The sequence below is a fragment of the Pleurodeles waltl genome, chromosome 2_1, assembly GCF_031143425.1.
Source record: "Pleurodeles waltl isolate 20211129_DDA chromosome 2_1, aPleWal1.hap1.20221129, whole genome shotgun sequence".
Classification (NCBI taxonomy): Eukaryota; Metazoa; Chordata; class Amphibia; order Caudata; family Salamandridae; genus Pleurodeles; species Pleurodeles waltl.
Window position 1 is genome coordinate 603,777,357 of NC_090438.1, and position 26,877 is coordinate 603,804,233.

At 45.3% G+C, this 26,877-nt stretch overlaps 1 protein-coding gene across 1 annotated transcript in view; it reads left to right on the forward strand.

Moving 5' to 3' along the window:
* Window positions 1–6,903: 6,903 nt before the first annotated feature.
* The window catches only part of ANLN (anillin, actin binding protein), a 207,525-nt gene continuing 187,551 nt past the window's right edge, over window positions 6,904–26,877 (forward strand). The window contains 3 exon segments of the mRNA XM_069215555.1: window positions 6,904–7,061; window positions 20,302–20,455; window positions 26,261–26,554. Coding sequence (XP_069071656.1) covers window positions 7,044–7,061; window positions 20,302–20,455; window positions 26,261–26,554 — 466 coding nt within the window. The 5' untranslated portion in view covers window positions 6,904–7,043.

The window sequence follows — 26,877 nt, forward strand, 5'->3', positions numbered from 1 at the left end:
CAACTCACAAAGTTGTGCCTTGTCTACTCCGTAATTCCAGCGTTTGCTTAATCTTGTCTGCATCTGCCATCTATTCTCACCTCGTTTTCGGCTCCTACTGCGTCTGTTCCTTTCTTTTTCGCCACCCTCTGTGCCCCCCCAGCGCCTCGGCTCCCCCGAGCCGTCTCCTTTCCAGCTGCTGCGTCCCCGCCCCCCTCGACGCCCATTCATTCACGCCTCCCGCCCCCCCAGCTGCTCCTCCCTCCCTCCTCCCCTTCTTAATGGCGATCGATGCGCGCTACGGAGAGTGACCTTTGACCTTTGTGGCCACTGGATCACTCCCCATGCGTACAGCGACACTCAGCTGTCCCCGTGTCCTCCCCTCCCCGCCCTCGCTGCTCCCTGCTGGCCATCCCTGGTGTCTAGTGGTAAGCGCCTTCTTGGAGTCACTGTGTGTGTTTGCCTTTTCCTGACTGTATTTACCGTGTCTACCCTGTCTTAACCACAATAGCCGTGTTTTGCCTTGTCTCCTCTGTAATCTCCGTGTTGTGCCCTGTCTCCCTGTGTTCTGCCTTGCCTCCTCTGTAATCTCAGTGTTTTGCCTTGTATCTCCGTGTTTTGCCTTGTCTTTCTGTGTTTTTGCCTTGTCCTCCTGTATTTTGCGTGCTCTGCCTTGTCTTCTCTGTAATCTCCGTGTTTTGCCTTGTCTTTCTGTTTTTGCCTTGTCCTCCTGTATTTAGCGTGCTCTGCCTTGTCTCCTCTGTAATCTCCGTGTTTTGACTTGACTTTCTGCAACTCGCAAGTTGTGCCTTGTCTCCTCCGTAATTCCCACGTTTGCCTAATCTTGTCTGCATCTGCCATCTATTCTCACCTCGTTTTCCGCTCCTACTGCGCCTGTTCCTTTCTTTTTCGCTGCACTCTGTACCCCCCGCACCCCCAGCGCCTCGGCTCCCCCGTGCCGTCTCCTTTCCTACTGCTGCGTCCCTGCGGCCCCGTCCCCCTCGAACCCCCATTCGTTCACGCCTCCCGCCCCCCAGCTGCTCCTCCCCTTCTTAATGGCGGTTGCTGCGCGCTACGGAGAGTGACCTTTGTGGCCACTGGATCACTCCCCATGCATACAGCGACACCCAGCTGTCCCCGTGTCCTCCCCTCCCGCCCTCGCTGCTCCCTGCTGGCCATCCCTGGTGTCTAGTGGTAAGCGCCTTCTTGGAGTCACTGTGTGCGTTTGCCTTTTCCTGACTGTATTTACTGTGTCTACCCTGTCTTAACCACAATAGCCGTGTTTTGCCTTGTCTCCTCTGTAATCTCCGTGTTTTGCCCTGTCTCTCTGTGTTCTGCCTTGTCTCCTCTGTAATCTCCTTGTTTTGCCTTGTATCTCCGTGTTTTGCCTTGTATCTCCGTGTTTTGCCTTGTCTTTCTGTGTTTTTGCCTTGTCCTGCTGTATTTTGCGTGCTCTGCCTTGTCTCCTCTGTAATCTCCGTGTTTTGCCTTGTCTTTCTGCAACTCACAAAGTTGTGCCTTGTCTACTCCGTAATTCCTGCGTTTGCTTAATCTTGTCTGCATCTGCCATCTATTCTCACCTCGTTTTCGGCTCCTACTGCGTCTGTTCCTTTCTTTTTCGCCGCCCTCTGTGCCCCCCCAGCGCCTCGGCTCCCCCGAGCCGTCTCCTTTCCAGCTGCTGCGTCCCCGCCCCCCTCGACGCCCATTCGCTCACGCCTCCCGCCCCCCAGCTGCTCCTCCCTCCCTCCTCCCCTTCTTAATGGCGATCGATGCGCGCTACGGAGAGTGACCTTTGACCTTTGTGGCCACTGGATCACTCCCCATGCGTACAGCGACACTCAGCTGTCCCCGTGTCCTCCCCTCCCACCCTCGCTGCTCCCTGCTGGCCATCCTTGGTGTCTAGTGGTAAGCGCCTTCTTGGAGTCACTGTGTGTGTTTGCCTTTTCCTGACTGTATTTACCGTGTCTACCCTGTCTTAACCACAATAGCCGTGTTTTGCCTTGTCTCCTCTGTAATCTCCGTGTTGTGCCCTGTCTCTCTGTGTTCTGCCTTGCCTCCTCTGTAATCTCAGTGTTTTGCCTTGTATCTCCGTGTTTTGCCTTGTCTTTCTGTGTTTTTGCCTTGTCCTCCTGTATTTTGCGTGCTCTGCCTTGTCTCCTCTGTAATCTCCGTGTTTTGCCTTGTCTTTCTGTGTTTTTGCCTTGTCCTCCTGTATTTTGAGTGCTCTGCCTTGTCTCCTCTGTAATCTCCGTGTTTTGCCTTGTCTTTCTGTAACTCGCAAGTTGTGCCTTGTCTCCTCCGTAATTCCCGCGTTTGCCTAATCTTGGCTGCATCTGCCATCTATTCTCACCTCGTTTTCCGCTCCTACTGCGCCTGTTCCTTTCTTTTTCGCCGCCCTCTGTGCCCCCTTGCCCCCCCAGCGCCTCGGCTCCCCCGAGCCGTCTCCTTTCCTGCCGCTGCATCCCTGCGGCCCGCCCCCCTCAAGCCCCCATTCGTTCACGCTTCCCTCCTCCCGCCCCCCAGCTGCTCCTCCCTCCCTTCTTCCCTTCTTAATGGCGGTCACTGCGCGCTACGAAGAGTGAACTTTGACCTTTGTGGCTACTGGATCACTCCCCACGCGTACAGCGACACCCAGCTGTCCCCGTGTCCTCCCCTCCCCGTCCTCGCTGCTCCCTGCTGGCCATCCCTGGTGTCTAGTGGTAAGCGCCTTCTTGGAGTCACTGTGTGTGTTTGCCTTTTCCTGACTGTATTTAACGTGTCTACCCTGTCTTAACCACAATAGCTGTGTTTTGCCTTGTCTCCTCTGTAATTTCCGTGTTTTGCCCTGTCTCTCTGTGTTCTGCCTTGTCTCCTCTGTAATCTCCATGTTTTGCCTTGTATCTCTGTGTTTTGCCTTGTATCTCCGTGTTTTGCCTTGTCTTTCTGTGTTTTCGCCTTGTCCTCCTGTATTTTGTGTGCTCTGCCTTGTCTCCTCTGTAATCTCCGTGTTTTGCCTTGTCTTTCTGCAACTCACAAGTTGTGCCTTGTCTCCTCCGTAATTCCTGCGTTTGTCTAATCTTGTCTGCATCTGTCATCTATTCTCACCTCGTTTTCCGCTCCTACTGCGCCTGTTCCTTTCTTTTTCGCCGCCCTCTGTGCCGACCTGCCCCCCCAGCGCCTCGGCTCCCCCGAGCCGTCTCCTTTCCCGCCGCTGCGTCCCTGCGGCCCTGCCCCCCTCGAACCCCCATTCGTTCACGCCTCCAGCCCCCCAGCTGCTCCTCCCTCCCTCCTCCCCTTCTTAATGGCAGTCGCTGCGTGACCGCGCGCAGCGGGCACGTCGCAGAGGCAGGCCCGTCTGCGCCCGTCCGCGCCTGGACCGCGCCCAGCGCCACCCCCCCGGTCCACGGAATCCCCGCACCTCCAGACACCACTACACGGCCAGCGACCTCAACGCACTCAACCCCGGCCACTCCACAGCATGCCTCCAGTCCTCACCAAAGAACACCCACGTACCCTTCTCCTGCCACAACTGTAGATTCACCTGCGACAGAATCACCAAACCTCCAAAGACCAGAACCAACCACCTCCACTGCATACTCCTCAACACCCGCTCCGCAAGCAAGCACGCCATCGAGCTCTGGGACCTGCTCGACACCTCAGCCCCGGACGTGGCCTTCCTTACCGAAACCTGGTGGAACGACTCCTCGGCGCCCATCATCGCCATAGCCATCCCGGAGAGCTACAAGATCACCCGAAGGGATCGCACAAACGGAATCGGAAGAGGAATAGCCATCGCCCACAAGACCACCCTCAAGGTCCACACCCACACGGACGACACCCTCAAGACCGCCGAACATCTGCAATTCCAAATACACACCGACCCCAACACCACCCTCAGAGGAACGCTCATCTACAGACCCCCAGGACCACGGGCACCCTTCAGCGACTCCATCTCTGACCTCGCCAGCGCTCACGCACTCACCTCTACAGACTACATCCTCCTCAGGGACCTCAACTTCCACCTCTAGAACAACAACGACGTCAACTCCACCACCCTGATTGACAACCTTGCCAACCTCGGCCTCAGACAACTCGTCACCACACCCACCCACGCAGCCGGCCACACACTTGACCCCATCCTCTCCACAAGCGCCCACATCACCTTCAACCACACCACTGAACTCCACTGGACCGACCACCATTGCATCCACTTCACCTTCCAGAAACAGGTCAAGCACCACCGTACCCTACAACCACCCCACCGCCACTGGAGCAAAGTCACCCAAGACCAGCTGACCAGCGCCCTTGCCCAGAACCCGCCCAACGACCCCACCGACCCAGACACCGCCGCCCACAACCTCAGACAGTGGATCAACGACTGCGCCAACTCACTCGCCCCACTCAAGAAAACCTCCAACAACCAAGCCACCAAGAAAGCCACCTGGTTCACCGAAGAGCTCCAGACCTCCAAGCGCATCTGCCGGAAACTTAAGAATAAATGGCTCACCAAACACACACCCGACAGTCTCACTGCCCACAAAGATGCCACCCGCAGACACCACCAACTAATCAGACTAGCCAAAAGATCGTCCTTCAAAGACCGCCTAGATAACAACGCACACGACAGCAAAGAGCTCTTCAGCATAGTGAAAGAACTCTCCAACCCCAGCACCAACATCAATGACATTCCACCCTCACAAGAGCTCTGCGACTCTCTGGCCACATTCTACCACCAAAAGATCACCGACATCCACGACAGCTTCAACACCACAGCCGTCCCCCACCACGCCACACCCCACCCCCGCTAATACCACCCGATTCGATCGCCTAACTTCCTGGGCCAACGTCAGCGACACCGAGACACGCAAATTCATGAACTCCATCCACTCCGGATCACCGTCAGACCCATGCCCCCACCACATGTACAACAAAGCGGACGCAGCCATCGCTCCCCAACTACGGAAGGTCATCAACATCTCCTTCGAAACAGCAACATTCCCGGAAAGCTGGAAACAAGTCGAAATCAACACCCTCCTTAAGAAGCCCAAAGCAGACCCCCAGGACCTTAAGAACTTCCGACCCATCTCCATACTCCTGTTCCCTGCGTAGGTCATCGAGAAAATCGTCAACGCACAATTGACTCGCCACCTCGAAATCAACGACATCCAGTACCCCTCCCAGTCCGGCTTCCGACAAAACCACAGCACCGAGACCACGCTCCTCGCCGCCACAGACGACATCAGATGCCAAATGGACAACGGCGAAACATCAGCCCTCATCCTCCTGGACCTATCAGCCGCCTTTGACACGGTATGCCATCACACTCTGAGAACCCACCTCTCCGAAGCCGGAATACAAGAGAAAGCCCTCGAGTGGACCACATCCTTCCTCTCCGACAGAACCCAGAGAGTCCGCCTCCCTCCCTACCGTTCCAAAGCCACCAAAATCATCTGCGGCGTACCCCAGGGCTCATCCCTCAGCCCAACACTATTTAACATCTACATGGCACCGCTCGCCCAAGTAGCCCGCCAACACAACCTCAACATCATCTCCTACGCTGACAACACCCAGCTCATCCTCTCCCTCACCAAAGACCCGCACAACACCAAGTCCAACCTCCACGAGGGAATGCAGGCCGTTGCCGAATGGATGAGAAACAGCCGTCTGAAACTGAACTCGGACAAGACGGAGGTCCTCATCCTCGGACCCAACCCCTCCACATGGGATGACTCCTGGTGGCCAACATCCCTAGGAACCCCACCAACACCAACCACGCACGCAATCTGGGCTTCATCCTTGACTCCTCCCTCTCCATGTCAAAACAGGTCAACGCAGTCACATCCTCCTGCTACAACACCCTCCGCATGATCCGCAGGATCTACAAGTGGATCCCAACAGACACTAGAAAAACAGTGATGCAGGCCCTCGTCAGCAGCAGGCTGGACTACGGCAACGCACTCTACACAGGCATCCCGACAAAACAACTACGGCGCCTCCAACGCATCCAAAACGCCTCCGCCCGACTGGTCCTCAACGTACCCCTCTGCAACCACATCACACCCCACCTGAGAGACCTCCACTGGCTCCCTGTTGACAAGAAGATCACTTTCAAGCTCCTCACCCACGCACACAAAGCACTCCACAACACCGGACCTGCCTACCTCAACAACAGACTCAGCTTCTACACCACCACCCGCCAGCTCGGCTCTGCAGACCTCTCACTCGCCACCGTCCCCCGCATCCACCGAAAGACATCCGGCGGCAGATCCTTCTCCTACCTCGCCGCCAAAACATGGAACACTCTCCCAATCAACCTGCAACGGAACCAGGACCTACCTTCCTTCAGAAGACTCCTCAAGACCTGGCTCTTCGACCAGTAGCAGCTTAACCCCCCCCTTAGCGCCTTGAAACCCTAACGGGTATGTAGTGCGCTCTATAGATTGATTGATTGATTGATTGAATCAGCCCAGGGGGAGACTGGGAAAGCCCTTGCACCCCCAAGGTACTAAGTTACTCAAAACTATATATATATAACTATGGAATTTTAAAAGACTTGGTCCATTTTTTTGAGAGATAGACCATGAATCTTTCATTATTTTGTAGCAAAACTAAATCCATATAAAAACTATACACATCGAATTTTTTGTTTACATTTCAAATGTACATTTGTGCATAAATCGGATGCCTTGAAATATATATAGTGATTGATAAGACGACCTAATATTAAGATGAACAAGCATTGTGCTAATTAAGTCGCATGTCAGGAACGTACACTACGAAGGCAACAAGATGGCCACCAAACAGAGTGAAATAAGAGCGGAAGTTACCGAGCCTTCACTTCTTCCGGACTCTGTAGTAGTTTATTTCTATGTACGACGAACAACACACCCACTTGGAGCGGCCACTTCCGCCGAGTGACAGCGAGAGCCGCTGTGCCTAGCCCAGGGGGAGGCATCTGGTGCGCATGCGCCCACAGCGACGGCGCTGAAATTCAAATTCGAACGTTCTGTGTTGGAGAAAGGATACTGTGAACCTGTTCCTCGTAGCCCTAGATCCCGAGAGAAGAGTCCGAGTTTGCCAGTAGGATGGACCCTTTCACAGAGGTGCGTGAGTTTTGTATTCATCGCCAGCTGCAGGTCCTCTGCGCTGGCTTCGTATCTGTGCCAGGGATGCCTTCATGGCTGTGCCAGGGCATCTAATAGCCGAGACTCAGACCTTGCATTTGAAAAGACGCAGTGCCGGTAGTTCTGGCTAGAGATCGACAGTATTTAATCTATGTGGTGAAAGTACCAATTTACCTGCGCTGGTCCGTGTATTTCACACCACATTGCTTCCATGATGATTGGTTTATTTATTGAAAATTGTATTTGGGAACTAGCACGGCGATGGCTTACTGAAACCGGAAAGCCTTTTCAGAGCATATATCTCAACCAAACCGTGCATGCTTATACTAAGAGTTTTCTTATTAACTCACAGCATAGTTGGTGCTTTTGATATCCTCTAATGTACTTTGCAGGGGGACCTTACGTGTGGAAAACTGCTTGTAGCGCCTTGCGAGCCAGGGTGTGGTGTATTTTCCTGGCAGCGAGTTACTTTTTTGCATGTAAACGTGGGTGGAGGGTTCCTTGCTCTAAAATCCCAGAAGGAAAGACGTTCTACTGGAGGCATGCAAACGACTTGAAATTTAGGAAGCGCGTGGGTATAGAGAGTAAAGAGGAGGTTCTAGGTTTGTTAACTAAGGGCGTGCCTGGGTGGAAATGCATGTGACTGTAGAAACAGACACCAAGGGGTTTGGCGCAAGCTGAGGGTAGGAAAAAAATCCAGCCAAGGAGTTGGCACTGTCAGCTATGCACAAGCGTGGGTTAAGGGGAAAGGGAGTATTTTACACTTTAGATAGAGAAGAAGTAGCTAACGATAACGACAGAGAGGCAGACGGTTGCTTTCGTCTGGAAGTTGACGTGGAAATTAAATAAAATAACATTTTGATATGTTAGTGGGTGGTAGCTGAACATACAAACAAGATGATGCAGATTTTCTTATTTGTCGGCGTCACCCATTATTTCTTTGGAAGGCTTTTGCAGTCTAAGAAGAAATTTAGATGGCAGGCATGAAAGAGCCAGATGGTTTGGCAGCAGTAGGCTCAGTGTGTAATGTCAGACTTCACTGCTTTGTGTTAATTTATGCGGGCCAGTTTTGAGTAGATTTGCAGAGAATTTAAGTGCTAAGCGTTTTGAATGCAACGTTGTACCTCATTTCCACGTGTTTGTCATCTTCAGGAGCGGTAGTAAGTTCACGGAGGCTGATATACAGTGTTTAGTCAGCTGAGGACAGGAAACTTGACGTGGTCAGGTGTTTGTAAGGTCGTGTGTGTGCTAGGCAGGTCTTGTTTGGAAGTTGTTAACCCTTGGGAACTAGTGAAGGGAACTAATGGCCATAGAGGCTTGGCCACAACAAGTTAGCCGCAAATGAATAGAGTAGCAGTTTTGAATCGTTTAGTTTGGACACCATTTTTTTTCTCCAAACCCCACATACATACAGTTAAATAAGTACTTTCCAGACCTCAACAATGGCTACTCAGCCAGAACAGATGCCACTACATGCCGCCTCCTTCCTATCGGTATATGCTTCATCACCACATCGATGATCTGACACCCATTTACCCCTCCTACCTCCGGATTACTAGTTCCCTCCCCCCCCCCCCCAAGTCCAATGCTTACCCTCATCATCAGGGGCATCGAGACGTCAGAACAGAATGATCTATGGTGTTGTATTAAGGTCATTGTGTTTTGTTATGGTCTATACATGTTCTCTGATGCCCTCAGTTTTATACCTAATGACCAATAAAGAGACTGCAACAAAATAAGTCGGGACATCCTTATTGCCAGGTACCATTGTAGTCCCCAGAAGGAGATGCAGAGGCCCACTTGAGGAGCTGCAGGTGGAAGGCGTTCTTTGTGACAATGAAGACTTTATGTAGATAGAGCTGATCCATTTGACCCTTAGAAATACATTGGGACCTTAAAATCTGACTTCAAAGCGTTTACTTACACTTTAGATGTATATCATTTGATACGTATATAATATAACTCATGAAGATACATGTTGATTTGATGATGAATTAATGCAACTGTTGGAACATCAGCGGTGAAGCAACTTTTTTTTTTTTTTTTTTTTTTTTTAACATCAGGAACATCATGGGTTTAACAGGATTAATATGAACCTCATTTGGGGGTGGAATAGTAGTGTGCAAAGGGGATACTGTTCCCGTACTGGTAACTATGCTTTCAGTCCATTTGACCCTTCGGACATACACCTCTTGTTGAAAGGAAACAAATTTAAACCATTGATTAAAGGCAGTAAAGGTGCAGTGCGTCAGCTTCCACCAATCCAAAGAGTACTGCCTCATTGGGTCTCGCCCACCGGCGGCATATGCACTTTCCACTGTGAGGGGTTTGGTTTACACTTAAGGTCCTGGAGCCAGCTCATTACTTACCATTTGTTATCATTATTGTCACTTATTTGCTGCTTCTAATTGGCCAGCGCTTGCTGGGCATCACTTCTTGTTTTTTCTGTGAAGAATGGACCAAGTACAGATTATCCTGATTAGTGTCTGTCTGCTGCTTCATATGTGATTGAGGTACTATTTCTTAATATCTCTTCAAGCCCACCTTGTCCATGGTGCTTCTTCCCTCTCCCACCCACCCCTTCAGTGTTTTTTCATTCACTTTACAGAATTCAGCTACTGTTCTTAAAAAGTCCTTGTAACTTTGCCCATTATGTCTATTCACATACCTGCTATTATACTTACGATGCCGTAACAACGGTTTGATTTGCGGTCAAGGGCAACAAGTTTTCATGTTTATTTTGCCCTTGGGACAAGTAGACCCAACCCCCTGCAGCACAAACCCTTTGGCTGCAAGTTTACATAGAAGGGAACTGTCTGCAGTTGAGGAAATATGTGCATTAAGCTAATGTTAATGCTGTTCAAACTTGTATTTATGGTTCATTAATGGGAAGCCTTCACTATTAGTGTGAGTGCTGTTAATAAACGTTTTAAGGTCACACCACCACTGACAGTGGTTCAGCTAAAAAAAAAAAAATATACACGTTTAAAAAGCTTAACAATAGGAGGCTCCCAGAATGCTCTGATTAGATGCAAATATTTGCAGAAGCTTGTAAGCAAGTGTGATGATTCTTTGCTTTCAAAATAAAATGTTCAGGAAAAAATGCAAGTAGGAAAAAATTGTATCCCTACTATGAAATTTTAGATGCTTTTTCTTTGAAGCATCATTTAGTAAAATGTGTTGATGCATGCTAGTATTTCCCAAACATATTCCTAATGGGAACTCAGTGTAACCATTTTAAACATGATTTTGGGAAGCATGAAAATAAACAAGCACTGGCAAAGCCGACTGATCGGATGTTTTTTTTTTTTTTTTTTTTTTTTTTTTTTAGTGTTTTGGTTTCGTCAATGCATATCTTGTTTTGACATGGCTTCTGTAGCACTTTATTGTTGTGAGAGCTGCCAGGCACTCACCATTGTAGCAAACACTGGCAAAAAGAAAAAACGTGTGGTCTCAAAAAGCACACATTGCCACCAGTGGCGTGAAAGGCCCCGCAGCACCCTTTCACAGCACCTGCCTTGAGTGAGTATGGAGGGGGTTCCCGCCAGTTTTGTTACGCCACTGATTGCCACAATAGTTCCTGGCACTGAACAAAACTACTTTGTGTGCCAATATATTTCTTGTGGAAGAGCCGAATGCGATCACTCACAGTAAAGCCAGCCGATAAAGAACTATAAATGTAATAAAAACATCTTTAACGCTAGACCTAATTAGGGACCCAATTCTTAAAGAAAGCCATAAAAGTGCACCCATGGTATGTCTTTGAATTAGTGGTTTTCACGAATTCATAAGAACTTACAGAAGTAGACCAGGAAATGGTACTCCTAGTAAGTATTTGTGAACAGACATCATACTTTTTTGTTCAACAGATCGGCCTCTCTGGAGCATTACAGCAAGCTTAATGTAACCATTTGAACAGCTCTGATGGAATATGATGGCAGTAGTACAATTTTAGTTGGGATGACATATACTTGAATGCATGACACAATACCACTCCACACAGTGTCATTCAGGTCCACTCAATGCCACTTCACTCCACTGTAATTGTATTTTACGGAGATTACTACCCCTGACGAGGTATTGAAGTGCTTTGCAGTGTGCCATTTCACTCAGTGGCACACAGTGCCTCTCCACTCCACACAGTATCACTCCACACCTCACAATGCTACTCAAGTATGTGCTAGTGATGAGTTTGTGCTTGGACTAGTAGAAGTTGTATGACATGTTACTGGTGGTCTAGAAATGGTGTATAATTCAGACAGCTGGAGTTTTACATGTACAATATTAATTCATTTTAAAGGCTTTTTCATTTGTCTCTTGCCAGTCCCATTGACGTTTACTGAAGGCTGTTAAATTTAACCCTTAGACTTGCCTAAATTGAAATTAGAATTGCTAATAGTGAGACCTGCTATTTACAACTCTACAAAATGTCTGGAGTACAGTAGGGGGCAATGCTGTATTAAACAATTTATTTTGGTTGGTTTAACATGTAACTGGTCTGGGATTTTTCTTTATAAATTTGTGGGGTACAGCAGTTCATTTGATATAGTACTCTATCTTTACTGACATCAAATTAGGATAAGGCATTTCAGTGGTTATTAAAGTTTTGGTGATCTTATTACAGCTGGTTTCTAGTGCTGTTTGGATTGGAGAAAGGGCGTTTTATTCAATCTTCATCTGCAACTTAATGCTCTGAGGTTAGCAAACCCATGGAAGGCTATTTGGCGCACATTTTAATGTATGCTTTCAAAAATAATTTCTAACACTAGTAAGACAAACAATTGATTCAGCTGTAATTAACAAAACTTAAATTAAAGGTTCCTTGGCTATAAACTGCCTTACTCCCTAGTGTCATTCATGATGTTTAATGTTGACAGCCGCTCTGTGTTTTGTCTAACATTTTATTTTTACCTGATGACATTTTCCTTTGTGTGCGTTTTTTGTACAGATAGAGATTTTGTTTTTGAAATGTTCATTCAATTGAATTGAACTACAAACCTGACTGCGCTTCTCAGAGGTCCAGTGTTCTGCTACCTATATTTATCAAGGTAGTATTGAGCTAAAACGTGTTTATTCCTCCATCTTCTAAATAACACTCTTGCCAGCCTGGACCCTTGAGCCAAACGATGGATTACATAACAAATAAATAGGTATTTTGATGAACTTTCTATCTGAAAAGTGATTTGGTATTTACTGTACAGTAAGTGGTCCCACCTTTTGTTGCAGTTTGCCCAATTTACACACATACTTTTTGGGTGAATAATTGATTCATTGAGGATAGTAACATCCGAACGAAAAATAAATTTTCCCAATCCTTGTCTTTAGTGAGTTAGTATATGTAAGCCTATCACCCAATGGCACTGCAGGTCGTGTATCCAGTTTACACAAAAAATATTTTCCGTAGTTGACATTTGATGGGCAGATCAGTTGTTTGTAGTGTATTTCCAATAATCTGCTTTGAACTTTGTACATGCTGCTCCTCATAGTATAGTCCTGCATTTAATGTCCAATTTTTAGAAATCTAACATACTTAGTTCTCATAGTAGATCTAGTGCTCTAAATTGGCAAAAACCTGCCTTCGGTTCCCGGATGGGCTACCTGTTTGGAGGCAATAAACAATGATAGGCCTCTCAAAAGGAGCTATCCTACCTTATCCCCACTTTCCACTAAACATCAAGGTAACCGTTCACTACAGATTCTTACAATATTTTCTGGTAAGAGTATATCTGATCATAACTACCATTTGTTACTTTGAGTCTGTTTTTAAAACGTTTTTTTCTGGTAGTCTCTCACACCTTTACATGTTGGAACTGGAGTGTACCACATTTTATATGCAGAAGGGGCAAATGGTGTTGCAGACATAACTACTGTACATCGTTTTTGATGGATCAACTAGCCTTGTTCATAGTCCACAAATATGGCTTGAGGGCTCCCCTCATGTATTCTGCACAGGACTGTCCTGATTTTGCAATAGGGAAAGCAACTGTTTTTAAGCTATATGCCACATTTTTTTTCACCCGCTTAGACACATTCTGATGTGGGTGCAAATTAGGATTCAGACACCAACTCCTGCTTCTGCTTAAATTGGGATTAAAGCTTGGATGCGAACTATGCACACTGGTTGAACAGTTTTCATCAGGTAGAACCTGATGCAAATTGGGCAAGCAAATGGCACACTTTCAGTCTGCAACCCTTTAAACGGGGAGTAACACGTGCTGTCAACAGGTTATCCCTCATTGCTAGGTATGTAGATAAGACTGGTGCACAGATTGCCCACTCAGTAAATGCAATACTCTGCGATATCAGTATTTAACTGGTGTGCGAAATTTGTGCCATGGATACAGTGCAATTTGTGGGCCACTCTGCATGACGACCTCGTGTTCGTCAAGTGTTCTTTTTCTTTGTTTTTGTTTTTTAAAGTGTGACAAACGGCTACCCAATGATTCCCTCCCCCCCCCTTCGCCCGGATCCAAATAAAAACGTAGGGGCAGGAAATCGATTAGATCATTTTAAAGCTGTCAATCTGTTTTTGCACGAGTAGAGGCAAAAACCTAAGCAGTGTGTAAAATGTGAGTTTAACTTAAACTTTCAATGAGGAATAGTTTGAAATAGAAAGAAAATGTGAAGTATTTAAGTGGCAAACAGTCTACAGTGAAAAACCAAAGGCAGTTGAAGTATGTCTAAACAACTCCCACAATCCTTACCCTTCCCTTCTTTGGTAGTGGTTAACTCGGAGATTCATATCGGACTAAATTCCATTGTAACGAGTGTAGAGTCCAAGAAGTTGTTTGGCTCGTTTCTTTTACTGGGAAGCATTCCAAATGATGTCAGGGATCCTGCTCAGGACCGTTGTTTTTACGGGCTGTGGCTTGAAATGTGTAGCAGTTAACGTGGAAAGCTGCAACTTGCAACGATCAGGACAACTGGAACCAAAGTCCTACACGGAGTGAAGACATCACTGTCGTACTCCACCCTCTCACCTGCACAACCTGCTGTCAAGCAGATTGTCTCTATTGCTCACAGGTGAGATGCAGTTCTTAGCAGCAGAGACCCTCTGCCAGAATTAGTAAGGAATTCCAGTTGCCAGCACAGCATTTTGCTTAGCTACACTGCTTGAAGTTGGAACCACTCTGCATTCAGGTTGGGTAGCTCTGGAATTTTTGACTTCCATTGTGGCGGCTGATACGGAGCTAGAGGGTCTCCGAAGACCGAAAATACATTTAAATCAAGTGGCACCATCTGTACAGATTTGGAGAAACAGTGGTACGCTAGCTCTGGCCCTCCCATATCGAAGATACAGTGCAGAAACATGCTTTTGTTTTTCCAAGAAATCGGTTACCGCAAGGAATATCGGATTTTCCATAAAAAGCCATGATGATTGATTTTTTGTACCCTTTTTAAAGGCAGAGATACCGGTAATGATGAATCGAGGCCTTTTCCAGGGGTTGGTTAGTCGGAGTCAACGCCCCCTCAGCTGAGTGGAAATAATCTAAACATAAGTTGGGACCATAACAGACCGTGGACAAAATTATTAACCAAACCACAGATCTTAAACTTGGGCTGGATGCTCTTAAAACTTTGACATGTTTTATAAGCAGTTCTGATAACATTGAACTGCAAGGATCTTAATTATGCTTGAAACACAAGAATGTCTTGATTGGGCAGTTGGAGGAAAGTGATGAAGATGGAAGAAATGATTGCGCAGTGGTCCAAAAGATAGTTCTTGGGTGCTCAATGCCTGGGGGGAAAAATCGGACAACTGAAACATTATAGTGAAGGAAGTGTGTCCAGAAACCCTTTTGACCTCTTTACAGACCCGGGCAGAATTTTTAAATGGAAAGGAACTGCTCGTCAGCAATATCTAACTGGGGGGGTTATTACTGGATGTCTCCGGGCATGGGGGCTTGCACTAGGAAAACCTTAAAAAATCTTTAGTTAATAGCAAGGAGTCTGTTTTGAACGTGAAGGAAATTTCATATACATGTATTTCTTACAAGTCCATCAAACTTAGTTTTTCTGTTTGAAAGCATTCTGCCCCTACCATATGGGACTGTTGACGTTTTGACCCCAAATTAATATAGGGATCTCCAACATCCAACTACCACACCACTATTGCATGACCTAAATATGTTGGATTTGCATGCCCTATAAGACCCTACCCAAAACAGTTTAGAACCTATATGTGACAGACACACTGACTGGTCAAAGCTTTGCTTGTTGCTGCTTGTGCGTTGCTCCATTGCTAGGTGCTATAGGTCTGCCTGAGTACCTCTTGACTCTGCAGCCAACACTGGAAAGTCCCATAGATGGACTTTGCGGAATGAGGCATGCACTGACTTTCTTCCGTACTTCCCCGTCTGATAGTGAATTGAGGAGCATTGATGCACTTGCTAAGGAGGGTATTTTCCACCGCCAGTTTGGCTTTGTGATGTATGAAAGTGTTTGTTGAGCAGATGCTCTAGTGCATCTGGGACATGACAAGCAAGATCTTTCCCGCTTTCCTTGGCCAGTTGTGGTAAAGCAGGACCTTAATTTGGTGCTTATTGACTTACCGTGCATTTTTTCAAGCATATGCGCACTTTCTTTGCGCCTACTGACTCCTAAAACTGTCTTCTTTTTTCATGATTACTCCTGAGTATTGTGTCCATGAACTGCAGGTGCTGCCAGTGCAACAACCATATACTGCTTCCTCTACGGATAAGCTCGTGCTTTGGATTCAAGCATTAGTTCTGCCACATTTAGTGTTGCCTTTACATGTGGGGCAGTCCATCACAAGCACTGCTTTCTTCTCTCTACCATAACTATCTAAGGATGAGCAGAGGCTGCTGCATCAATTTCACACAGAGAGTGCTTAACTCTTGTATCAATTGGACTAAGGATCACCACTTTTTTTGTGGGATCCTCTGGCATTAAGAAGGGAACTGCAGTTTAAGGATGCAGTCTGATGAAATTGCAGTACGATGGGATCTACCAGAAGATTGTTTACGAAGGCAAGAAATTTGTTCATTTTGGACATCTGATTGTCGGCCGTACTTGCAATCCACCCCAAATTCTCACATGATGTGCCCTCTTCTGCATGCATTTGCTTGTTCTTCTTATAGTCTCAGTGGCTCATGAAAGCCTCCAGGCTGTCCTTATTTGTGACATGCAGCAGGAAAGTGAAACTCCACTAGGAACCAGCAGGACACACTACTAATGCTGATCAGACTTTCAACTCAGAACTTCAGTAGGAAGCGGCCGGCATGAGCTTCAGATTAGTGACTGAATTAACACCTCCGTACCAATAGGTACATGGAGATTCCGCCTATTGGATCACCAGCTGCCAGCCCACACTAGTATTACTGAACTGTCACATGCTTGCATATGTGTATCCTACAAAAACTCTGAAGTTCACACAAAAAAACTTGTTATAGATGTCTCCACAGATCTCAGAAATAAGCCAGTTATGCTACTCATCAAAAACATAATGTGGCCATAGCTGAACAAATCTAAACCTGTATTTACATGAAGTTATAAAAAAAAAAAAAAAGGGTAAATGGACTATCTCCACTATAAAAGAAGCACATGCCCTAGCACCAGTTACCCATCAGTTAAATAATCCATTTTACAAAGAGAAGAGTAGCAGCTCACAAATAACTTGCTTTTACTGTAGTGATTAAAACTGGTCGTGTTAATTGTACATTGGTATCAGTTTTTTTTCAAAACCATGGAGATGGTGGCAGGCGCACACACATAAGCATGTGATTAGTAGACACATTAAACATACATTATATTCTCTTAGGCATTACATCAAGTCATAATTCATTATGATCACGCGGTTATCAATTTCATTTATGAAGAACTTTATTTACAAATGTAAATTCATACGACCAAATATTACCACTTATGATTCGGTTTGCCTATTCAGATAAATAATCTAAGTCCATATGCATTAACTACCTCCTCCCTCAATATAAACTGAGTGTTAAAAAAGATGTGAAACATGTGTTCGCTGTGCAACAGTCACTTCCTTTAGGCTTTATAATTTATAAAATTGTATTGAAACCTGTTTTAACCCAGAAATTCCAAGATGTAATTTGCTGATTCATGCCAGTTAGGAACAGGTACTTTTTTTTAAGATGAGGCTATAAAAAGATGGGATTTGAGTACAAGTCCAACTGGTTAAGCCATAATATGATGGGTTACGAAACTAGTCAGAGTGAACCAAAAAAGGACGTCAGTGCAGTAAAGGGAATACTTCAAGCACCTTACTTTTCTCAATTCTTTTAAATAATATCAAGGATAACATGCCTCAACAGAGCCTCTGAAATCAGCCTAGAATTTCCTGCATGACGTCCTGTGACTAAAACAAGTGTGCTCGCCTTACATCTTGGCTTTGCACACATCCTTCTTAAACCAGATGGGAGTGGATTGCTCTGGCCTGGTATTCTAATTCTGTGGTGGATGCACAATAGCACTGTCTTTTGCTTCATGCGGCAGTTTCCTTCATAAAACAGATGCTTATTTTTATAAAGCAGTCCTCTACTAAAGATTGTTTTTGTGCTGTGCTGGTCACCAGCACTCAAAAGGTTATCCCGCAAACAGCCAAATCTTTAACTGCTCCTGAAACGTCAGATTTTGTTTCAGTGGTACTCTGTGCAGGACACTTTGACAGGGACGAACTACAGTGATGCTGTGTCTGAAGACTGATTTGCATATGGCTGGCTCCAAACTGGGGTGGCATGGTGAGCAAAAGAACAATGGATTAAACCCAGATCTGTGACTGGGCGTGAGTGTTTGCATTGTTCAGCACTCTGTCCATCATCCTTTTGTGTATTTACAAGTACTTGCCAAGCCTTAAACTCCCCCCCCCCCCCCCTTTTTTTTTTCTTCGTATGTCACCCCTACGGTAGGCCCTAGGTAACCCATAGGGCAGGGTGCTATGTAGGTAGAAGGCAGGACATTCACATATTTTTTGAGTGGTAGATTCTGATCTTAAAGGAGTAACCGGGTCATATTTAGTATGGCCAGAATGGTAATAGAAAATCCTGCTTATTGGTGAGTTGGATTTAATATTACTATTTTAAAATGCCACTTTGAGAAAGTGAGCATTTCTCTGCACTTAAAACCATCTGCACCTTACAGCCTGTCTCCAATCAATGTCTGGTCTGTGCCTGTTGACAACTCCTTATGCATTTCACCCAGACAACCACAGACACAGGGAACTCTGCCACATCTGCATATTGAATGGGTCTTCCTGGGCTGGAATGGTGGAGGGCATGACACTTGCATTTCAAAGGCCAGTGGCATGCCCTCACACAATAGACTGATCAAGCCCCCCCAGGACCCTGGCAGACAGGAATAGAGTGAAAGGTGAGTTTGGGCACTTCAAAACCACTCTTTGAAGTATCCGGCACTTCAAAGGCATTTTTGGGTATATAAACTGGGTCTCTGACCCCACCAAATCTCAGACGCTTCTAGGCCTACACCTGCATCCTGACAAGAGGAATGGCCTGGCTGTCCAAAGGACTCATCTGGCCTGCTTTGCTGAGAAGGACTTTTGCCCTGCTGGCCTCTGACTTTGCTGGAAGGACTCTGCCTTTCCCTAAACGTGCTCTCCAAGGACTTGGAGTGAGCTTACCTCCTGTTTCTGAAGTTTGAGTCAACAAAGACTTCATCTCTTTAAAGAAACTTCTTGTGTGTTGAAAATCAATGCAACGCTTGCCTGAACTATGCGAAGCCTGCCTTGCAAATGAGAAATCGCTGCACATCTGACCAGAACGATGCAGCCCAACCTCTAGCGTGGAAATTCAACAAAGTGCCTGCCTTGCAATGGAAAAATTAGATGCATCGTCTACCGGATTGACGCAGTGCCTGTACCTTCTTCCAGCGCATCAAGGATTTTCACACATCGTCCCTGGGCATCAAAATCTTGCTGCATCGCAGTGAGGAACCAAAAACTGCGTGTCGAAAAATGACGCAAACCCCTTGTGGTGTGGAAAGAAACGACTCATCGTCTGTGCCACGTACGAAAAGTTGACGCAACACCTCATTTTTCCATGCATATTCTCCTCTGCGGTCTCCGTGCATCGTTATTTTATTTTTGACGCATACCAGGTACTGTGTAACAAAGAGACAATTGTTTATTTCTAAGAATTAAGAATCTTTTAAACCTTTTAAAAGTGATATTTCAACTTGTGCTTATTGGATCTTTGTTGTTTTGACCTCATTGTTTTATTAAGATAAATATTATCTATTTTTTTTCTAAACCTGTATGGTGTATTTTTGTGGTGGTTACACTGTTATTGTGTGATTAATTACACAAATACTTTACACATTGCCTTCTAAGTTAAGCCTGACTGCTCAGTGCCCAGCTACCGGAGGATGGGCACAGGATAATTTGGTTTGTGTATGACTTACCCTGACTAGGGTTGTGGTCCCTACTTGGACAAGGGTGTCTACCTCTGCCAACTAGAGACCCCATTTCTAACATCTGGTTATGGAGATTTCACGATGGCATGATGATATAATAGAAAATAGATCATAATCTGAACAGCATGAACATAGGTGCCAGGTTGAATAAGAATAGAAAGTGCAACGTGTGCCTAGTGAAGGAAACCACAGTATAAATTTACTGGAGAGAAGTAAGACCGTCTTATTGTTTGTTTACAGTACACAAACAACTATCAATTGTACAAGAAGTACTGATGTTCCATATGCTGGAATCTGGAATAATTTCTTAGTTTCAGCAAGTATGTTTGTTGCTAGTTGTGGAGACTGTTTCGACCCTTTGTAGTCTTGGGGTTTCTTCACCATAATCTGATGTGTGGAACGCCTATATGGGATTATAATAATTAGACTTAGTTCCATGATGGAAATGGGCCCATGGTACTAAAAACTCTACGCACCAAAATTAATTGCCTCAATTGAGTGAAAAGGGCAAGTAAATGATGCAGTTTTCAGTCCTCAATTCACTGGAGTAAATGATACTGTTACCTTTGACCACTGATATCAGTTAGTGGCTGTGACCGCATTGAGGTACTGCATGATTGCTTAACTTTTTAAGTTCCACATGAACTATTGTGTGTGTGTGTTGTGTTTTTTTTGTTTTTTTTAATTTTTTTCTTTTCTTTTTTTTAATATTAAGTTGTTTACCCTGGGTGCCATTGACTTATAGGTTGCTTTTGTTACATATAATTAAAAAGATTAAAGCTTTTTTTTTCTTCAAACTTTTCTATAGAAACTACTTGAACGAACACGGGCCAGGAGGGAGAATTTACAGAAGAAAATTGCTGATAGGCCCAGTGCTGCAGCACGGACAGCCATGCAAAGCAAAAGAACAAGAGAACCTCTTACAGAAACAAACCATCTTCCCCCTGCACCTGCCGTGGAAGGTAAGTGTTAGATAAGAGCTTTTTTGATAAGCATTGTTGTTCATTAATGTTGTTTTCCTTCTCAATGTGTAGGAACTTCTCTTTGCAGATAGTGAAGAAAAATTCAAATGGATTCAGGCAGTGGAGGGAAAACTTAATGGATTGTGGCAGTCAGTTATAAGATATAGTACCACATGTGGCAGGAAGGTAACATTTCTATGATACTGAAGAATTAAGCTGCAGTAGTCCTGTAGAGTGACTTGGATATCTAGGTTAATGAAAACTGCCGTCTGTGGTCCTAAATAACTGATCTTAATTCAGACATTGAAGCCCGCCACTGTAACTTGCAACTGTGGAACATCTGCATGCTTACATCAATTTTTATAGTCATATGGTTAGGGCTAGAGTCTAGAATGGCTATTAAGGGATCTGCATAAGATTGGTGTCCATTGGACATTTGGCGGTTCCCTACAATTAAAATTGTTGGATATTCATAACTATTTTCTTTTTTTTTCTTTCTATCTCTCTCAACCAATTTGTACTTGCCAATTTAGGTCCAAAAAGACTGTTGTAGATGTTCAAATGTGATTTAAAAAAAATGTTCATGTAACACCCCGTTATTTTACAAAGGTGTTGAGAGAAATTGAGTTCTGGACTTTCGCAAATGTTTGAGGTAACCATTACACATGCACGTTTGTACTATTTATTCATGTGTATTGTCAGGAATCCGCTGAAGTACACATGGAGCAGGAGAAGTATGAAAATAAATCTGTTACTTAGATTTCCAGGTGCATTTTTGTGAATCCAGTAAAAGCTGGACATTATGTAATCACTGGAGGAAGGGGCTAGTAGATCAATAGAAGGCATATCAAAAAGGAGTGATTGCGGATATTTATTTTTAAATGGTACAAGCACACATTGCAGGTGCTGTCACTTAGAGGTCATTAGGCTTTAGGTCCAAAATATTTGTGGACACAAAGGGGAGCTTTGTATCACAAGGGTAAGAAAGTGGATTGTGGAATGCAAATGTGGCATTTTGTTTAAAAATGTAATGTTCTGGATTTGCGAGGTGCCAGAGCAGTATAGGCCATAGGAGCGCCTAGCAAACTACAGTAATACTTCTAGGTTGTTAGAAATAGTTTTGAAAAGCTACACAGCAAAGGTAGTGACTCATATGAAATAGAGCAAATGTTCATTTCTGACTGGATGAGGAAATGACTGACATACTAAAGAGTAATGCAGACGAAAGATGTATTTATTGAACTATGAAGTTAATAGTGGTCTGGAGAATGCAGTATATGGTCTGTGAAGTTTAATCTGATCAAGTATGTTAAAAATCACAAAGAGGCTAAAAGCCTCTGACTATGATAGTGAAGTGGGTGCCATGGAATGTTTCGCAAAATTATGGATTATAAAGTCATTGGAAATTCAGATAGGACAGATGAATAATAAGAGAAATATAGGTATGAAACATGAACGATTTATAAAATCAGCCAGACATTGCTTCTTGTGTGCCAGTGGAACAAGAGAAACTAATGAAGAAAATGATGTGAAGATGCTGAAGGTTACATTGATGAACCTTTGCGTGAAGGTAGATGAGTCAGTCAATGGGTCTTTGTCCTTAAATGACCTAAGGAAGACCTTTAGGAGAGGCTCCTCTGAAAGCACAGGTGCTGACCAGACCTCCAGTGCATGGGGTCCCGGAGCATTGGTGGTATTATTCAGTGCTTATGACGATTGAAGGAACACTGAAGAAGAATGCTTTCTATGCTCTGTTAAAGCAGAGTGGAAGAATTAGCTTTGAGGAATTTTATTGTATTGTGCTGAAGTGAAATAGCCACTGACAAGTCTTTCCTTGGACAGAGTGGTTGTTTTAAAATTGCAATAGTATGAGAGAATATATAGAAGTACACAAAGGTTGCCTTTTTGCAATACTTTATTACAAAAGATCCTGTTATAAAACAGCAAATAATTAAAAAGGTAATTGGTTAAATTGTATCATCATAAGCTTATGAAGCTAAGGCTGTTGCCTTAAGCTGCCTCTGACCCTCCCCTTTAATCGAATTAGACTATATGAACTGAAGTTTTGGGTTTAACACATAGCATATCCTACTACACAGTCCCACAGTAGGACAGGTGCAGAGGTCAAAGATTAGACAAATGTAACATGGACTCCTGTGGAAAGTGGGGGCACTTGTTTTCAGGCCTGCTTGCAGGTAAGTACCCACGTCTTCGGAGGGCAAACCAGGGGGGTTTAGGAGAGCACCGTGGGAGCCACCGGTCAGCACCAAACACACGCCCTCAGCGGCGTTGGGGCAGCAGGGTGCAGGGTGCAAACACAGCATTGGGCTCCCAATGCTTCTTTATAGGGGGACCTCGGAAGTCACATAGAAGCTGTAGGCTGGGTCCAGGGGGGGTCGGGGTCTGGAAAACCACAGGCTCGACAAGGAGGAGGGCTGCCTGCTGGACGTTGCTGCACCAAAGATCGGATGCCCCAAGACCAGGGGACTGCGGGTGCAGAGTACCTTTTTGCAACAGGTATCTTCGTCTTGTTCAGTCGTGGTTAGGGGGGTCCTCCGGATTCAGGCTGCAGGCGTGGTCATGTTGGACAAGAGGGGTCAACCCAGGGTGGGCACTTGCTCAATCACCTGGGGACCAGCTATAGTCCGTTAGGCCAGCTGGACACGGGCCGTGGGCATCGGGTGCAGAGTGAGCAGGACTCATGGAACCAGGGTGGTTCTGGAGTCCTTGGATGGAGTTTCTTCTTGGACAGGACCACTGTCCACTGGAGTTCTTGGTTCTCTGGAGGCTTTTCAGAGGTCGCTGGTCCTGCAGGATGAGTCGCCTTCTTTTAGCAGGGCTTTAGAAGCTTGAGACAGGCTGGTAGGGCTGAGGCCAAGTCAGTTTGCGCCTTCATTCTTCTCTGCTGGGCATCAGCTTACCAGTCCTTTTTTTCTTGTGAGGTTGCCAGGAATCTGATGAGCTAGGTTCAGGGGGAGACCTTAAATCCTGGATTTAGGGGCATTGCAATTTCATGTCCTTAGATTTTGTGGCATACGAACTGTCAATATATTACTAAACCTTGGCTCCCTTTCAAATGTTGTTGTTTTTAAGGGGTTTATATCTTTAATTTGATTAGGAAACCCTGTTTATCGCCATACTATTATTGGCCCTCCAGTTGGATTAACAAATTCTCCTCTTTAGCAATTAATGCTCAAGATAGCAAAGTGGCCTCATGTTTACTTAAGAAGGCAATGAGGGTGTGACATCCAAAACACAATGAAACACCTTAAAATCCGTTTCAGTCAGAATGCCACTTCAATTAGTGCTTAAACATTTAATATGGATACGACAAAATGTTTGCATACAAAAGGTATACAAAAAAGGTAGCAGGATTCCATGGCTGGGTTATGTAAAATGATGTCTGTCAAACATTGGCTGTGAGCACCTATGGGTGAACCCAGAATCTGCATGTTGGGTATCTAAATCTGTGCTAACGGGGAGGTACTGGAGATAGGTTAATATGGGGCTACATACACTTGGGGGAGTGGGTTCCCTAATTTCTTTTTTTTTTTCCTTAGTATTCGATAATTCTTATTCTCTTGAGGAGTATATGGATAATATTGAACCCCCAGCTGCAAGAGCATTGTATATTAAGTTCCAGATTGGAATATTACGAGTCTGGTCATTCACGGTGAAGTGGCGATGCTCTACTTCTATAGTAGAGAGGAGCTGCCCCTTTTGTCCTGAGTCTATTGAGTTTATAGAGCATATTATATTCTTTTATCCCCAGTATTATGCCCACAGGAGGGCTTGGATCCTCCCAATTTGTCGCAATATGGTTGTTAGGGACTTCAGAACAGCACTTACAATACTTAGATCGGACGCACAGCATCCAATTGTATGCGCTGTCTCCTGGTCTTTAATTAAAATATATATTTATAAATCGTAAGGATTGCTTCTTCGATATCTGATCAATTTTATGATTGGTCCATTGATCATATGTGGATATTTTATTCTATTCTTATGTGCTTGTTATAAAGGATGAGTGTTTATTATTTTATTTTGTGCTGTTTTATAGGTTTTTAAACATTTTGTGACGTTTTTATTCAGGCAAAGGGGTGAAGCTGTCAGTGCCAGGGTCTAGGCAGTGTCCTTTGAAGGTCCACATGTGAAAAAGCTGCAGTTAGTTTCAGCACCTGTGCCCTAGACACAAAATGCTTAGCAGTGTTACCTCTGAGATTGCTAGTTGTGGTTGTTTTTTATATGTCCAGGTTTCTCCATGGACTTGGACCAACAACGCTGAAGCTGGAGTTAAGATGTCCATCTCTGCAGCCACACAATATATTTGTATGCAGTCCATTGTTTCTGGTTCAATGCGGTTGCCTCCAGCCATATCCTCAGTAAATTCTCCAGCTAATTCTCCAATAACCCCAGGAGCTTAGGGGGTCCCCAACCTCTAAGAAGAAATTAAAGGGTACACATAGGTTACTCCATAGCCTGGACAGCTCATTGAAAAAGCAGACTTGCCAACAGTGCTGTAGATACCAGCCAACAGTGCTGTAGATACCAACAGTTTCCTTGGGCCCTAGAGTTTAGGAAGCAGTGGGAGGTGAAAATGTCCTCAAGTAGCTGGACTGGGGGGCGTGATGCTATGATTTTGCCGCAGACCAAAGATGACTCCCTCATGTTGCTCTGCCTCAGCTGGACTTCGGTACACTGGCCAGAATGCTTGTCTCCTGACAAGGTGCGGAATAGCATGTTCTCTGCACAGGGCGCTGCCCTTTTGGTACAGAGCAACAGCGCAGCTCTTCATGAGTTCAGCGTTCAAGCATATATTCAGCTTAGTAAAGGTCAGCCACTCGCCCCATGGACACAGTTTTCTCTGTCACATTGGTGTGTAGCTCTTCCTTAACTTTCTTGAACAACTTAATGGGTTAGGTGGCCAATACTTCTAGCTCCGAGCTGACCAGTAAACCCTCTTGCAGTGGTCAGTTTCTGGGGGCTCCTCGACTCAACGATGCATGGCTACGATGATCCGATCTTGTTAATGCCATGAACATTAGGAAGCCTTCTGACCTGCTTCTAACCAGCCTGCGCGTTTATTGGGTCCAGACTGTCGGCCACATCTGTAGCAGATGAAAATCAGTTAGGAAGAGGGGTGGGGGAAGCTGGGAGTACTCTGGTAGAAGTCTGGCCACAATCTAGAACGATGCAGACAACTTCCACCCACTGGACTACTGTAACCCCCCCCCCCCCCCCCCCCCCCCCCCTCAGCATAAAGCAAGGGGGAGAAATGCACAAAGAATGGATTACCAGGTGAGCATGTGCAAGGACAGCTTTCCTAAACTGCTCCATTTTAGATTACCTAACTCGCTTGGATCCATGATAGATTCTGCCATGAACTGTCCATCATGCACACCTGTTAGCACACAGACATGATAAACATTCTCTCAATAATACGTTCTTTAATTTACAGAGGTGTGGGGCACGGTTCTGTGTGCACTATAATAGACCCTGATAATTTACATGGTAGTTGAAATTTAACACGTTAGATTCTCCTAGAAGCTGGTTTATTGTAACTAGGTGAGCTGTTCTGAAAAAGGTGACTCAAACCATCTAAAGGCCACCAAACTGCTGCACTGACCAAAGAATTGAAGGTTACGGTTACCACTAGAGATATCGTTTGATGACTTTTACATAGTTATTTTTTCTTACTGGATAAACAAAGATTTCTTTTTCCATCACATAAATGCCTGTAGGGTGTCTACTGGTTAGGAAATGCTTTACATTTGTGTATTAATTATATTGAACTTTTACTTGCAGTAAAAACCTCTACCAAACCATCCCCATCAAAAAGGCGATGTTCAGGTAACAAGGAGGTACCAGTTTCTAGTTCGGAAAACAACCCGCCATCAAGCCCTCCTGCGGCCACCCGTGTGCCAGCAGAGGTGATATCGGAGCCCCAAGCTATAGCTTTCTCCAAGACGCCCACGGTCCAGTCGCATCCCCTGCCCAGACCTGAAGAGCCGAGTCTGAACTGTGAAACGCCAAGCGCTTCCTCGGTGAAACAACGCATGCAGAAATTGGCCAAACAGCGACGCTACTGGGACGGCAGTGGTGAGTTAGAGCCCCCTTACGCACACCCCCTCAATATGTCACTATAAACTATGGCTGGTAGACCAGATAAGCAAAATAATTGTCACAGAATAGTTGTTTGGCTTGTATATTTTTGCGACCGTTACTTAAACGATGGACACATTCTGTGGTAGGTGTGCTGTTGGCACCCAGTGCATTGGGCCGCAAATCTGAGTAAGAGTGCGCTCGCAGCTATTCAGCTTTGCCTATTTAGGCGGGTGTCGATGTAGACCTTGTGCATTACCCCCGTTTCTTACTTGCTTTGCTTCTTTAATGTGGCCTGTGATTTTTGGAAGGTTTTGTTA